The 16,710-nt window shown below is 40.1% G+C and overlaps 1 protein-coding gene across 4 annotated transcripts in view; it reads left to right on the top strand.

Annotated features, from left to right (window-relative positions):
• Positions 1-16,710, top strand: part of APLP2 (amyloid beta precursor like protein 2) — a 77,668-nt gene that overhangs the window by 30,376 nt on the left and 30,582 nt on the right. For all 4 annotated transcript variants that reach the window (XM_060787440.2, XM_060787441.2, XM_060787442.2 and 1 more), the window contains exons 2-6: positions 5,984-6,157; positions 7,577-7,706; positions 13,532-13,644; positions 15,461-15,663; positions 16,498-16,709. In XM_060787440.2, coding sequence (XP_060643423.2) covers positions 5,984-6,157; positions 7,577-7,706; positions 13,532-13,644; positions 15,461-15,663; positions 16,498-16,709 — 832 coding nt within the window. The remainder of the gene's footprint in view (positions 1-5,983; positions 6,158-7,576; positions 7,707-13,531; positions 13,645-15,460; positions 15,664-16,497; position 16,710) is intronic.

Below are 16,710 nucleotides of genomic sequence, written 5' to 3' on the forward strand. Positions count from 1 at the left end.
CCTCTGAAGAAGGAAAAGCGCAGTGGCCCAGAACTAGCTCTTTCAAAAGACCTTATAAATCCTCCACAAGTTACAATTCAAAGTCCAGGACTATTTTGGTATAAAACAGCATGCAGGCAAGGTTAACATTCCAGACACTCCCAATCTCCTGTTGCTGTTGGCACCGATGGCCGTTTCTCTCTTTCTGAAACATTGCATTTGCTCACCAGCATGGTCCACATTTGCCTTTGCCCCTGAACTGAAATAAATCATATATGTTGGTCAAGGCTAGCATAGCATGGAGTTAAAAGGCTCATTTTTAATGAGCTTACAACACAAAAATCTGTGGGCTCTGCAGACCATTACATTTTAGCATGTTGCAAACTAATTCTAATGCCACAAAAGGGAGTGCACTTAGAAAAGTATGGAGAAACCCAGGCTTGGGGACCGGATGTGGACCCTTGGACTCTTTTCTCAGCCCCTCCTCTCTCTCATAATCATATCCTTCATTCCTTAATTTATTTATTTAAAACTTTTATATCCCATTCTTCTCCACCTCTATGGAGAGACTCAGAACAGCTAACAGCAAAAATTCAGTGCTAAGCAATAAAAACATTTTAAAATAACATACATAATACAATATTATTTATTTATTTATTTACTGTATTTGTATACCACCAATCGGCGACTCAAGTCTGTTTCCAACAAAACAGTACTCGTAATATCATAAAACAAGTTAAAACATTAAAGCAGTATAAAACAACAACAATAATAACAATAGATTAAAATACATATAAGTTCTGTCTCTCTCCTTCCTCCTTCCCTCCCTCCCTTTTCTTCTTACCTCCCTCTTCCCCCCTCCTTCCCTTCCACCCTTCCTTCCCTCTCTCTTTCTCCTTCCTTTATTCCTTCCTTCCTTCCTTTTTGTCTTTTCTTCTTTCTCCCTCCCACCTCTCCCTCCATTTCCTTCCATCTTTGCTTCCTTCCATCCTTCTCTTTCTTTTTTCCTCTCTCCCACCTTCCATCCCCCCTACCTTCATTTTTTCCCTCTTCCTTTCCTCCTGGGGGTTGTTTATCTTGGAGAAGAGAAGGTAGAGAGGGAACATGAGAACCATGTTTCAAGATTTAAAAGGGTGTCCCGTTGAGGAGGAGGAGGAGGGGAAGAGGGGATAACTGACTTTCTGCTGCCCTAGAGACCAGGGCACAAGGGAGCAATGGGTTCAGATGGCAGGGAAAGAGATTCGACTGAAAATATTAGGAAGAATCCTGCAGAGTGGCATAGTCTGCCTGGGAGTGTGGTAGAGTCTCCTTCTCTGGCGGCTTTTCCGCAGAGGCTGTCTATCGGGAGTGCTTTGGTTGTGCCTTCTTGCATGGCAGAGGGTTGGACTGGATGGTTTTTGGGGGTCTCTTCCAGATCTAGGATTCTATACCAGGAGTAGGCAATACGGGGTCTAATGGATATACTTTCCTCTTCCGTCCACCATCTCATCCTGACAAGCCCTTTTGGGATAGTAGTAGTAGTAATACTTTATAGACCACCCTCTCTTCCCAAGGCGACTCGTCTTTCCCGTCTTTCCTTCACTTCCTACCTCTGAAAGAGAAGAGGAAGGGGAGGAAAAGGAAGGGAAGGGGCTTGGGGGAGAACCCCCTCCCTCCCGGCCCACCCACCCCTCTTCGGCCCACTATGCAGCCCCCAAGTTCGAATGTTTGCCCATGCCTGACTTAGAAGGAAAATTTAGAGGTGAGAGGATTATGCTTGGTCTACTACAAGGGCTTTCTCAGACTTTAAGAAGCTTCCCTAGTTCAAGGAAAAGGAAAAACAGTTGTTAAGAGACACACATTTGAACTACAGTGACAAGTAGTTAAAAGTTATAACTATCCCTTGTTGATCACAAGCAAAAAAATTCAGCTACAGTGAATGTGAAGGGGATGATAAGTCTATGACTTGGATTCTCAGCCTTGCTGTAGAAACACTATTCAAAATACCAGGCTTTTGTAGCATATTCAGGCTATTGTTTGCAATGCTTTGACAATGTAATCAGGTTAAGAGTGTGCTTCTATTAAGTGGATTGTTGAAGCTACAGCCAGCCTGTTTTTCAGCTAGTAAGGCTGTTTACATAGTTCATCTGGTTGATTTGGTTGAGGTGAAGAATGGCTTGTTTTATAATTGAACTAGCCGTCCCCTGCCATGTGTTGCTGTGGCCCAGACTGGTGATCTGGAAAATAAAGTAATGGTTTCTAATATATGTAATTCCTTTATGTCGTGTCAGACTGGTTGATCTGACACGACAAATAAATAAATAAATAAATAAATAAATAAATATGGCTGGATGGCCTTAAATATGGTGGTTCTGTGTGGGAAGTTTGCCCCAATTCTGTCGTTGGTGGGGTTCAGCATGCTCTTTGATTGAAGGTGAACTATAAATCCCAGAAACTACAACTCCCAAATGTCAGGGTCTATTTCCCCAAACTCCACCAGTATTCAAATTTGCGCAAATTGAGGATTCGTGCCAAGTTTGGTCCAGATCCATCATTGTTTGATTCCAAAGTCCTCTCTGGATGTAGGTGAACTACAACTCCCAAACTCAATGCCCACCAAACCTTTCCAGTATTTTCTGTTGGTCATGGGGGTTCTGTGTCCCAAGATTGGTTCAATTCCATAATTGGTGGAGTTCAGAATGCTCTTTGATTGTAGGTTAACTATAAATCCCAGCAACTACAACTCCCAAATGACAAAATCGATTTTTTTTTGAGTGAAGGACATCCATTGGGTTGTTAGGTGTTTTGTGTCCAAATTTGGTGTCAATTCGTCCAATGGTTTTTGAGTTCTGCTAATCCCACAAACGAACATTTTATTTGTATAGATGTAAACTTTAATAAAAATTTAATTCTTTCTTTCATATACTAGTGCATTCCTTTTCTTCTTTCCTCAAGTCAATCTGTGCCTGTTTTCCTTTAAGAAAACCATTTAATATATTCTTTGGAATATTATGAGCGGAGTAAGGGATCTTCTTCCTAATTCAGGCAAGATTTGGAGAGCCTGGGAGGAATCTGCTCCTGGGGAGCAAGCTAGTAAATCACATCCTTGATAGAGAGCAGTGGCTAAGATGGTATTTTGTATCCGTGTTGGGTTTAACCTCTGTACATGTGATCATGTCCTTTATAGGGTTTTAATAAATTGGAAGTCATATTTACAGCAATTAACGATGGCAAAGTTCTTGGAGATGAAATACTGTTGTTACACTGTTTTTCTCTGTTGCTCTTTAAACTCAGAGCCAATTTAATATGGCAACAGGTTGAAAATAGCAGAGTAGCAATGGTGAACATTCTGTTTTATCTATATCTGGAGTCCTCCTCTTGACCTTATTTTGGAAACAGCTTCAATGTACCTATTTAGCCCTACAGTTTTATACCTTCTGCAGGGGTGCTATACCACGTAGCTTCATTATCCATATTTATCTTGAGCTAGCTGTCCCCTGCCACGCGTTGCTGTGCTCCAGTCTGGTGATCTGGAAAATAATGAGAAAGTGTTGGTTTCTAATATATGCAATGTCTTTATGCTTTGGGTAAACAGTATTTCTTGTTGTTTCTTTGTCAGTGTTGATGTGGAGATTGTCTGGTTTGCCTACTCGGGAACATGCAACATATCACTGTCCTTCTTTAGGGGTCCCTTTAAAATCTATGATACTATGTGTGTGTATATCTATGGCTGGATGGCTCTTTGTCAGGACGGCTTTGATTATGTTTTGTTGCCCTGGTGAAGGGAGTTGGACTGGATGGCCTTAAGTATTTTCTGTTGGTTGTGGGGGTTCTGTGTGGGAAGTTTGCCCCAATTCTGTCATTCGTGGGGTTCAGAATGCTCTTTGATTGTAGGCAAACTATAAATCCCAGTAACTACAACTCCCAAATGTCAAGGTCTATTTCCCCTAAACTCCATATGTGTTCATATTTGGGCATATGGAATATTTGTGCCAAGTTTGGTTCAGATCCATCATTGTTTGAGTCCACAGTGCTCTCTGGATGTAGGTGAACTACAACTCCCAAACTCAAGATCAATGCCCACCAAACCCTTCTAGTGTTTTCCGTTGGTCATGGGAGTCCTATGTGCCATGTTTGGTTCAATTCCATCATTGGTGGAGTTCAGGATGCTCTTTGATTGTAGGTGAACTATAAATCCCAGCAGCTACAATTCCCAAATGACAAAATCATTTTTGTTTTTGAGTGAAGGACATACATTGGGTTGTTAGGTGTATGCTGTCCAAATTTGGTGTCAATTTGTCCAGTGGTTTTTGAGTTCTGTTAATCCCACAAACGAACGTTACATTTTTATTTATCTTGAATTGAGTTGCCCACACATATTCAAACATTGCTCTCCTAATGAAAGGATGTCTTTGAATCCTCTAACCCCAGAGAAGGTGACATCGAAACCATAACAGCTCAAAAGATTAGTTTGCTTGGCTCTGCATTTCTAGTGGACAGAGGAAGAGTAGCTCTTCTGCTAATTTTGTTTGAAATAGTGGTGCATTATTTCATCTGTCAGCAAATGCATTTATGCCTTGCCCAAGGGTAGAGTGGTAAGTGGCATCTAGTCGTCAGGGCTGTCAAAGAATTCATTATTCTTCCACTCCACCTGGCCTAGCATCCTGATCTGTATGAAAAGTCTGGGAAAACAGATTATAAGAGTAGGAGAATGGCTGTTAAAAATGAACAAAAGGCACTTGTTAAGTTAAATAAATCCTTCAACATTATGGAGATTTTATTTATTTATCATATCAAGAGTGAACAAAGAGTAAAATTGTAATGTGTTTAGAAAAACACAAAGTTTGCAGATTTGGCATTATATTAAATGTCTTTTGACCAGTAGCTGGCCACTTGGAGTGGCTCTGGTGTTGCTAAAAGGAGGTCCTCCGTTGTGCATGTGGCAGAGCTCGGACTTCATTGTAATAGGTGGTCTGTGATTTGCTCTTCTCCACACTCTCATGTCGTGGACTCCACTTTGTGGGCCCATTCCTTAAAGGTGGCTCTCTTGGTGCCAGAGCACAGTCTGTTCAGTGCCTTTCAAGTCGCCCAGTCTTTGACTCTCTCATTTGGTATCAGCTATAGATAGAGGTTCCGGGTTTTAACCTGCCATTTTTGGACTCTTGCTTGCTGAGGTGTTCCTGTGAGTATCATTGTAGATCTCAGAAAACTATTTCTTGATTTAAGGCGTTGGCGTGATGGCTGGCACAACTTGGGGATCACAACCAGATACAGTGAAGACATCTGCCCTTGCGCTTTGCTACTCTGCTGCTGAGTATGCATGCCCCGTGTGGACCACATCTCACCATGCTAAAACTGGATATGACTCTTAATGAGACATGCCACCTTGTTATGGAGAAATGTTTGGAAGTTTTAGATAATCATGTGGCAAAACCACTGATATCTGTAAAGGGAGAGAACTGTGACCTAACTGACCTCAGGCTGCTTTTACAAATCTTTCTACTTTGTACTGTGACTTTTAATGGATTTGTGTTTATCACTGGATTTGTGTTTGTTGTGATTTTGGGTATCCATTGTCTTTTGTGTTTATAAATCTTTCTACCACACAATAACATTTGTTCATTTATTTCAACCTTGAATGAAGAATCTGCACCCTTCAGTCTAATTTCACACAGTCATCAATAGAGTCCCTTCTTTATTCACTGTCCTTGTTTAGAGGTAGAGAAATGGGAGCAACAGAGTGAAAAGAGGTAATCGGAGACAAAACGGGTTTTGGTGGAGCATAGAAGAAAGGCTATGGAATAGCATATACAGGGAAAGGGGAAGCATGCTGTGGGTTATTCCTATGTCTGCTGCCCAGTTAGGCTCTAGCCATTGCCACCATTAAACTTTAGCTGAGCCATACAGATGGTGTCGCAAACGGGTCCTTGTCTCCAGGCTTTGCCACCCGCTGCCAATTCTAATTCTGAGGCACCCAAGTGAATGCTGCCTGATTGTGTGTAAAATAAGATTCTTTCCCCCATAGGCGCTAGCTGCCAATGCTGGCACTGGATTTGCAGTGGCTGAGCCTCAGATTGCCATGTTTTGTGGAAAGCTGAACATGCATGTGAACATTCAGACTGGAAAATGGGAGCCTGATACTTCTGGGACCAAAAGCTGCTTTGGAAGGAAAGAAGAGATTTTGCAGTACTGCCAGGAGGTAAGCTTATCCTCTTTTCAACTACTTTTGGCCATCATTTGGAGACTGATGACTCATTCGTTCAGCTAAAACTTCCTAACTGCAGTACTGTTCCACAGAGCGTTTCCTCACTACCCTTTTTGTTGGTGTCAGGATAAATTATCTCTGTAGACTTAATTGCTTTGCATGCAAAAGCCTACAATTATGGCATTTATATTACCTTTAACTGTGAATGTTAAGTATATAGCTAAGGATCTAAGCTTCGGTATTCATGCTTAACTATTTTGGAACATATAAAATGACATTTATTTTCTGTATCACATTGGTTGGGATGCAGACTGTCATTTCTCTTGTTTCCTGGGATAATTAGCAGCAGTTACAGAGTGAGTAAGAAAATATAAACAGGAGCTGTTTGCACCTCTGCTTTCTGACTTTCAGGGTCAAGGAGGGAGTACAGCTGCTAAGATTTTGTTTCCTGTGTGTGACCTCGCTGTCAGTCAGTCAGATCCAGTGACATCTACACCAAGCTGCCACCTTTGGCTCAGCACTGTCAAACAGCTGGTGTTGTAGTATAGTACAAGCAATATTTAATCTCTTTAGAGGTGTAACAGTGGTGGAAATCATGTAGTACTATACTTCAGCAAGAATGAAAACATCATGCCTGTGTGGTATAGTCTTTGAGGTTAGCTATATAGTCTGCTGGGTAACCTTGGGCAGGTCACATTGTGTCTCAGTTTTGGAGTAAGGCAAACCCTTTCTAAATAAGTATTTCCAAGAAAACAATGTTATTGTGTGTGTGTCTTCAAGTTACCTGTCGATGTATGGTCAACATAGGATTTTCTTAGACAAAGATGTGATTTTGCCAGTTCTTTCCACAGAAATATAGCCAACAGTGCCTGGTATTCATTGGTGGTCTCCTATCCAAGAACTAACCAGGGTTGAGTCTCCTTATCTCCCATGATCAGACAAGATTTGGTGTCTTTAGGACTGGTTCTCAACCTGTGGGTTCCCAGGTATTTTGGCCTACAACTCCCAGAAATCCCAGCCAGTTTACCAGCTGTTAGGATTTCTGGGAGTTGAAGGCCAAAACATCTGGGAACCCACAGGTTGAGAACCACTGCTTTAGGATGTTCAGGTCAGAATCAAAATAAGGCAGAAACAACTTGAAGCCACACAACTACAAGTACAACAAGAATAGCAAAACCATGCTTAGAAGCACTCACTATGTTTCTCCATGTTTTGTTCCTCTTGGCCATTTTTTGACCCAGGAGAGGCTTATTTCCCTAACAGAAAAATGACCTATAAGTTCATATAAGGTTTGCTTTCTGTGGCTTTAGCATTATGAATGGTGGTTTTGAGTACTAGCTTATTGTACACATATTATATGTCTTTCAATGAGTTCACCAATGATTGTGACTGTGGGTTTATTTCTAAAAATAGATTTATCCAGAGCTTCAGATCACAAATGTTGTGGAAGCCAATCAACCAATCAGCATTGAAAACTGGTGTAAAAAGGGCAAGAAGCAGTGCAAAGGCCATACCCATATCGTGGTGCCCTTCAAGTGTCTTGGTAAGTACTTCCAGCGCAGTTTCTGTTATTTTCTTTAGTTCTATAGTTCCTCTCCAAGGTTGCATTTAAGATCTTTATGGTAGTATTGATACCACATATATTTGCATTAGTGTGTCTCAGTACCAAATCACTGCAAATATTAGTGTCACAAACACCTAGAATTCATTTCCTATTTCATTTGGGCTGGCTTCAGTACTGGAATTAATCTGTTAGGACTGACATTGATGTTTGTCTTAGATTTAACTGCATGTTTCTGTAGCTTGTTACTATTTGCACTGAGCCTTAGGCATGAGGAGAACCAGAAACTTTATTCTAGTGAAGTGCACTGTATTAGAAGCAACCATCTTTGGCTGGACTTAGAAAACTGTTTTTTAAAAGCATAAATTCTGTTTGTGAGGTCCTTCCTCAGGAGAAGCTAAACTTAATTTGGTTGGTGATCCTCCTGGTATGTGTTGATAATTCTGATCTTGGCAAACCTGTTCCAGCTTTGTATGACTATGTTTAAACCTGGTTATTTCCAGTGATCTCTTACTGGAAACCTAAAAGATTTCAAGATACAGCCACTGATACTTACAGATAGTTTTCACCAAGATGGGCAGTGATACTTCTTTATCCTTCTGTTTGGGAACGTCTAAATGCTTTGTAAGCACAGATATGCTGCATTATGGTGCAAGTTTTGTAACTCCCTTTGCAAAGGTGCTTGAAGTGTTTGTAGTTCACACTAGTCCATAAAGGGTCTGCCTTTGAAGATTGTTCAGAAGCTACAAATGGTCTAATGAGTGGCAGCCAGATTGCTCACTGGAGCGACGTATAGGGAGCATACAACCCCTTGTTATGTCAGCTCCACTGGCTGCCATTCTGCTACTGAACACTATTCAAAGTGCTGGCTTTAGCCTATAAAATCTCTAGACCAGTGGTTCTCACTCTGTGGGTCCCCAGATATTTTGGCCTTCAGCTCCCAGAAATCCTAACAGCTGGTAAACTGGCTGGGATTTCTGGGAGTTGTAGGCCCAAACACCTGGGGACCCACAGGTTGAGAACCACTGCCCTAAAGGGTTCTGGCTCAGTTTATATGTCCAAATGTATCTCCCTCTATGAACCACTGAGGAGTTTAACATCATTGGTCCCACCTCCCTCACAGGCACAATTGATGGAGATGAGAGATAGGGCCTTTTCAATAGTGGCCCCTTGGCTGTGGAACTCCCTCCACAGAAATATTAGATCAACCCTTTCCCTCCTGACCTTCAGCAAGAGAGCAAAAGCATGGCTTTATGTCCAAGCCTTTAGAAAACTTGTGCAATAGATAGACTTGGAACAATGTGCAACGGCCATTGGAACGACCCAGATTAGGCTCGTGGATTATGTGTCTAACTCTGAATGTATTGTTTTAAATGTACTTTTGAATTCTATTTTAATATTTATTTAAGTGTGTTTTATGGCATCGAATCGTTGCCTGTATGTAAAACCGCCTTGAGTCCCCTCCAGGGTGACAAAACAGGGTAGAAATGATGTACCGTATATACTCGAGTATAAGCCGAAACACCTAATTTTACCACAAAAACTGGGAAAACATATTGACTTGAGTATAAGCCAAGGGTGGGAAATGCTACCGCTACTGGTAAATTTCAAAATAAAAACAGATACCAATAAAATTACATTAATTGAGGCATCAGGAGGTGAAATGTTTTTGAATATTTACATAAAACTGTAATTTGAGATAAGACTGCACAACTCTGATTAAATCATTATTCAATGTAAATGTACTTATGTATTCTTCCAGCAATAATAAAGTGAGTAAAATAATAAATGTAATAATAATAATAATAATAATAATAATAAAGTAAAATAATGGAAATGTAATAATAACAGTAATAATAGAGTAAAATAATAAATGTAATAATAATAGGGTAAAATACTGTAAATGTAATAATAAGAAAGAGAGTAAAATAATACATGAAATAAAAATAATACTAATAACAGAATACAATAATAAATAACCTTGACTCAAGTATTACCCGTGGGGAGCGTTTTCAGTCTTAAAAAGGGGCTGAAAAACTAGGCTTATACTCGAGTATATACAGTAAATAAATAAATAAAGTGCTCATGTTTTATGATTTAGATGTTTAGAAGCAATTCCATATCTTATGATATATTATGTTGTTTGTTGATGGCTTGTTTATGCAGCCTGAGAGTGATTGCATGAAGGCTCAGACAAGGAAAGAATAAATTCATTTGTGGATTTTTGATGGATACTGTCAGTCCCTGCTAGATTTCCAAGCAGTTCACGAACACAAAGCTTAGTTCGTAATACTCCTTAACGGATTAGGTGTCTTTGCCCTTGTAACTGAGGATAAGATAGATAAGCCCCTGCATGTCAGTCATACCATAACAGAACAAAGCAAACTCATCCTTTACCATTCAAAAGTGAAAAGCATATATGAAGAAATGGCGCAGCATGCCGTTTTACCAACCCAGCGTGTTTTGCTGGAAAATACTTATCAGTTGAATATTGTTCAGAATTAGAACTAGACAAAGAAGTGCTGTTCTCTTTGGACTGCATTATAATGTCAGTTGTAAACTACTAATAAAATACGAAATTAAATAAGATGCCAATGCAATACAGCAGTCTACCAGGCTTCTATGTGGCCTTGTTCCTCATGGTAGGATCTGTCTATGTGCCAGTGTAAGGTGGTGGTATCTCAAAAAGGAAAAGGTGTGTGTATAGAGGTGTGAGTATCAGTTATTCCCTGAATAAGTTGTGATTCTTGCTTCTATCTGCACAACAAACACATGGACACTGGCTTGCCATTGTGATGAGCTGTGTTGATAGCTGCCACATTCACAGAACCATTCTGGTAGTAGTTTTTCATCATTTCACATCAAATTCTGTGGGCTTAAATTATGGACAGTTGTCAAATACAGAAAAAATAATGCACTGTGAGGACTCAAGTTTTGGAATTGTAAGACTACTGTAAACAGGTGAACTGTGCCTGTGAAAAAAGGAACACTCTCCTGCCATCAAAGCGCTCATTGTACTCATGCAAACAATGCAGTACTGTTTCTTCCACCCTGCTTTAGTCATTTTGACAGGACTGCACCTACTGTTGGAAACTTAATCTTGCAAGCCTTGAAGGTGGATTTGCTTCCTGCCCCCCTCCCTTTATAGCAGTTGGGGGTGAAATGCAATTAGTACACTTTCTAAACTGTTAATATGTTTGACAATTAATTGTGGGAGTGGGGCAGAACCAAGTCCGATGAAGCATTGTCAGTAATATTGTCGCCACTCACCTTGAAGGAGGGAAATACATACCATAGCCATGGTGATTTCCATAGAAACCCTATGAAGTGCAAGTAATTAATTAGAATGGCAATTGTCTCTCCAAACAATGGAGTGAAAATTCAGTACATGTAAATGCTCTTTTTAAAACAAAATTAGGTCCCCATTGTACTCTTGATGTCATCTTGGTTTTGTATCTTATGTTATTTTATTTTCTGATTTTCTCTTGTGTTTTTGTGTTATATTGTGTTTACTGTATTGATGGGTGTGGCCTCATGTAAGCTGCCCCAGGTCCCCTTGGGGAGATGGAGGCGGGGTATAAATAAAGTATTATTATTATTATTATTATTATTATTATTATCTTATTCGGTTCCTTGGTGACATGGTGTTATGACTAAAGGGGTTAGGGCTGGATGGCCCTTATAGTCTCTTTCAACTCTATGATTCTGTGATCACAGCTGTATTTCCACTAAAGTACTGTGTATACTTGAGTATAAGCCAACCAAAATATAAGCCGAGGCACCTAATTTTACCATAAAAAACCGGGGGAAATGTATTGACTCAAATCTAAGCCAAGAGTAGGAAATGCAGCCGCTACTGGTAAATTTCAAAATAAAAAGAGATACCAATACAGTTACATTAATTGAGGTATTAATGTAATTAATTAAATGTTTTTGAATATTTACATAAAACTATAATTTAAGATAAGACTGGCCAACTCGATTAAACCATTTTTCTAACCTTCTTCAACGTAAATGTGCTTACGTATCCTTACAATAATAATAAAGAGCGTAAAATAATAAATGTAATGAAAATAATATTAATAGAGTAAAATAATAAAAGTAATAATAATAAAGAGAGTAAAATAATAAATGCAATAAAATAATAATAAAGTAAAATAATGTACATGTAATAATAATAGAGTAAAATAAAAAATATAATAACAACAACAACAACAGTGTAACATAATAAATAACATATGAGTTGAGGGGGGCTTTTTCAGCCTAAAAAAGGGGCTGAAAATTTTGGCTTATACTTGTGTGCATACAGTACTATATTTTCATTAAATCAGCTGATTGAGCATTGAGTGGTTTGTGGGTTCAGAGAATACTTTTTTGGAAAAAAGAGGTTGTATTTTTGTATCATCACCCGCAATTCAAACAGCATCAGAAGCACTTATTGTTCATGGTTTTGAGAAGTAAATGTTGATATTGTCAATAAACTGCTGGTGAATTCTCTTAAGTTAACTGTTAATTGCACAGTTAATGCTTTATTCTAGTTTATTTTGAATTTTCTTGTTCTATTCATTCAAAGTTTCAGATTGCTACTTTGAAAACAGCCATCAGAAGAGGTAGATGAGGTTATATCCCATTTCCATAAACAGCTGTTAACATATTTCTAGAATATAATTATAATTTCTATAACTTAGCAATTCCGATAGTTTTGACCTAGGCCCTTCTATTTGTATTTTAAAAAATTCTGAAATACGGCACAAAACAAAAATCCGATATTAAATTGTTTTTTATCAGCCCTGGGGTCCAATCGCACTACAGAATTATAACATTATTATTCCACTTTATTTGCCCCAGTTCTGTTTTGTTGAATCCTATGGTTGGCATTTTAGGGAAATGCATTTGTGATTCTCTGCCATAGATCTCTAGTCTCTTACTGAACTGCAAATCTTACTAAACAGTAAACCTTAGGATTCATAGTATGTAATCATGGCAGTTAAAGCTGAATAATAGTGTTGTGTGCATGAGCCCTAGGTCTCTGCATTTGCAAAGCTACCCTATTCTTCTAGTACTCTAGCATCGCAGGCACGATTGGTGGGGATGAGAGAGAGGGCCTTTTCACTGGTGGCCCCTTGACTCTGGAACTCACTCCCTAAAGACATCAGACAGGCCCCAACCCTGGGGTCCTTTAGGAGGAGCTTGAAGACATTATTGTTCCAGTGTGCCTTCCCGGAATAATGATCCCATAGCACTTTGTCCTCCAAAGCACTTTACACTTTTTAGATCTGCTTGTATGCCCTTCCACAAATGCCACTATCACCTTTCGTCCATGTCCCAGCATTATTTCCATTTTAACTTTACATTTGGCCTTCCCACTGTTTTTAATTGTGTGTTGTCTTATTGATAATGTTGTATATTTTATTGTCTTATGTTTTATTTTAATTGCTTGTACTGTTGTTGTTTTGCTTGTATTGTTGTATTCGGACTCGGTCTCATGTAAGCCGCACCGAGTCCCTTGGGGAGATGGTAACGGGGTACAAATAAAGTGTTATTATTATTACTCTGCAATGACCATAATTAGAAATATGACTGAAATTCCAGATGTTGGTTGTAAATACTTTATTAGTCCTATAAGCATCAAAATAGGTTTGCAGAGGATTTGGTTTGCTATATCATTCCCTAGGATGTGGATAACAATGCCCTCTTTCTGAGATGATAAACATTAGTAATATCTTGATCTGGGGGGAAAAGGTTTGGAATGGTGTATGAACATGCACTTGACTTGCAGTTTTATTTTTCCTTTCCTCCCTCTGCAGTGGGCGAGTTTGTCAGTGATGTCCTTTTGGTTCCCGAAAAGTGTAGGTTCTTCCACAGGGAGCGGATGGACGTGTGTAAAAGCCACCAGTACTGGCACACTGTAGCAAAAGAAGTAAGTGGCTGTAAGAGGATTGAATGCCTGATCTCCCAGAAAATCCCATAATGTGGAACTGTGGCATACCTTGAAATGCAAGACTAGAAATGGCATTCTCTTTATAAAGAATAATAGCAAGGATTCCGCTTACGTCAAATCTGAAATACAGGTTTAAGTTATTGACTGTCTGACTGTTACTAAGCTGCCGACACTATACGATTGAAGACAGGGCCTTTGCTTGGCAAAATGATAAGCCATTTACTCCCAACCCACACAAATCCTATTTTTTTTTCAAAATTAACTAGTTTGTGGACTCTAGTTTCTGCTTGTTCCATGGAAACAGTGTTTGCTTGTAGAAGCAGCGCGGCTCTTTTGCCATCAAGCTCTTTTGTTATGAAAATAAAATAGCCTGATTGAGGCTTAAAGCTGCTCGATTTAGAGCACTTTAGACTTGGATCTAAACTTTTGGAAGCCCTTGGAAACATAGCCATTAAGTTTTAGATTTTTTTCATTTGAAAATCATGTTATGTGCTTTTAGAGATCAGTTCATAAAATGCTAATGAAGGACGTTCCCCTCTTCACTTCTTTGGTTTAAAACAGTGGTTCCCAACCTGTGGGCTGTGGCCGTGAGAATGAAAATCCAGTCTGAAAACCTCCTTCCTCTTTATCCATTTTATTTCCGTTCCTTTCCACAGAGCTGACCATCCCCGCCCCTTTTGGTACTAATGTTGGAGAGTGGACCCTGGTCAAAGTGTGCCTTGGTCAAGTGGGCGCTGGTCAAATGGGCCCCATGGTCAAAGTGGGCTCTGATCAAGTGGGCCCTGGTCAAAGCGGACCCTGGTCAAGCGGGCCCTGGTCAAATGGCCCCCCCAGTCAAAGCGGGCTCTGATCAAGTGGGTGCTGGTCAAATGGCCCCCCTGGTCAAAGTGGGCTCTGATCAAGTGGGCCCTGGTCCAAGCGGGCCCTGGTCAAATGGCCCCCCCGGTCAAAGTGGGCTCTGATCAAGTGGACCCTGGTCAAAGTGTGCCTTGGTCAAGCGGGTGCTGGTCAAGCGGGCCCTGGTCAAAGTGGGCCCTGGTCAAAAAAAAAAAAAAGGTTGGGAACCACTGGTTTAAAAAGAATCGTATGTGAGGTCCATATTTGGCATTTGCCCAATACTGGTTCCAAAGCTTATATATTATAATTTTAAACTTTCCACGATGCCTATTGAAATGATAAAACGTCAGTTGCAGCCCAAAAATGTATTAACATAAACAATTAGAAATACATATGCCTTACTTTGCAGTTATGATTCTTTGGCATGAATTTGGAAATTTGTGTTCGTTCCAGGATTGTTTGTTGTCATTTGAGCACCGCTTTAAAACAGTTACAGTTAAAACAGTTACGGAATGTCGTGCTTTAACATTGAATGTATTTTAGTTATGTTTATTATGTCAGTAATTTTAATCTTACGTTATTTTTAAGTGAATATTGTATGTTTTGAGGCACTCCATAGGTGCCACTTGTAAGCCGCCTTGAGTCCTCTTCGGGGTAGAGAAAGGCGGGATATAAATAAGGCAAATAAATAAATAAAATAAATAAATATTGTGAGGCAGACTGTTTTTGACATCTTTGTATTTTGTGTTATGCTAAATGCTTCAGTACAGTTGATACATATGGTGATGATGATGATGCAGTAGTATGAGTATATGCTAGTTCGAAGAGAACAGGATTCAAACCCATAGAAACCCTTTGTGTGTCCTTGGATGAGCCATTCTCTCAACTTTAGAGGAAGGCAATGGCAAATCTCTGTGTTTGGAGATGTTTTTCACCCACCACTTTGAATTCTGTCCAGGCCTGTTTGACCGAGGGGACAATCTTGCACAGCTATGGCATGTTGCTTCCTTGTGGAGTAGACCAGTTCCATGGCACAGAGTATGTATGCTGCCCTCAGATCAAAATTGTTGATGAAGCACTTTCCAAAGAGGAGGAGGAGGAAGAAGAGGAGGAAGAAGAAGAGGAGGAGGAAGAGGATGAAGATTATGACAGTTACAAAAGGTACCAGTTACAAGTTGTCATATTTCTGTGCTTTTCAGTAGGGTATCTTCCACTGGTTCAAAAGAAGGGTTCGAGAATCATTGGGGAAGCCGATTCCAGGGCAATAGCAGATAAATAGAATAAGATGTCATTCTATGATTTAAAGTTTATCTTTTTTTCCCCTTGTGTATCAGTGTCCTGTGTATATGGGCCCAATTCCCTAGTTCAGTTTATTGATGTTTATCAAGGAGTTTGATATTATTCTGCAGAGCCCCAGATAGCCCAATGGGTTAAACCGTTCTTCCAGCAGGATTGAAGACCAGCAGGTCAGAGGTTCAGTTCCAGGGAGAGTGTGGGTGAGCTCCCTCTGTCAGCTCCAGTTTCCCATGCGGGGACATGAGAGAAACCTCCCACAAGATTTTTTTTTTTGTCGTGTCAGGAGTGACTCCTGGTGTGAGAGAATTGGCCATCTGCAAGGACGTTGCCCAGGGGACACCTGGATGATTTGATGTTTTTATCATCCTTGTGGGAAGCTTCTCTCATGTCCCCGCATGAGGAGCTGGAGCTGAGAGAGGGAGCTCATCCACCTCTCCCTGGATTCGAATCTGCGACCTGTCGGTCTTCAGTCCTGCTGGCACAGAAGTTTAACCCACTGCGCCACTGGGGACTCCTCCCACAAGATAGTAAAACATCAAAACATCTGGGCGCAACGTCCTTGCAGACAGCCAATTCTCTCACACTAGAAGCAGCTTTCTCAAGTCTCATCTGACACAGAAAAAAAAAAAGATGGTTCTGCTAGTGGATTGTGCCTGGCGCCTTCTACCTTTCTTACCCTTCTACTTTAATTCTTTTTAGTGAGTTGCCTACTGAGGCTGATACAGATGATTTCACAACGGTAGCCCTGGAGATGGATGAGGACGAGGAGGAACAAGAGGGAAATGAAGGAGAAGTGGTGGTGGACCAGAATTACTATTTTGATGATTATAAAGATTACAACGAGGAACCTCCAACAGAGCCAGGCCGTGAAAAATCTCTCTCTGAGAAGGAAATAATGAGCGATGTGAAAGG

Source organism: Anolis sagrei, chromosome 7 (genome assembly GCF_037176765.1).
Source record: "Anolis sagrei isolate rAnoSag1 chromosome 7, rAnoSag1.mat, whole genome shotgun sequence".
Classification (NCBI taxonomy): domain Eukaryota; kingdom Metazoa; phylum Chordata; class Lepidosauria; order Squamata; family Dactyloidae; genus Anolis; species Anolis sagrei.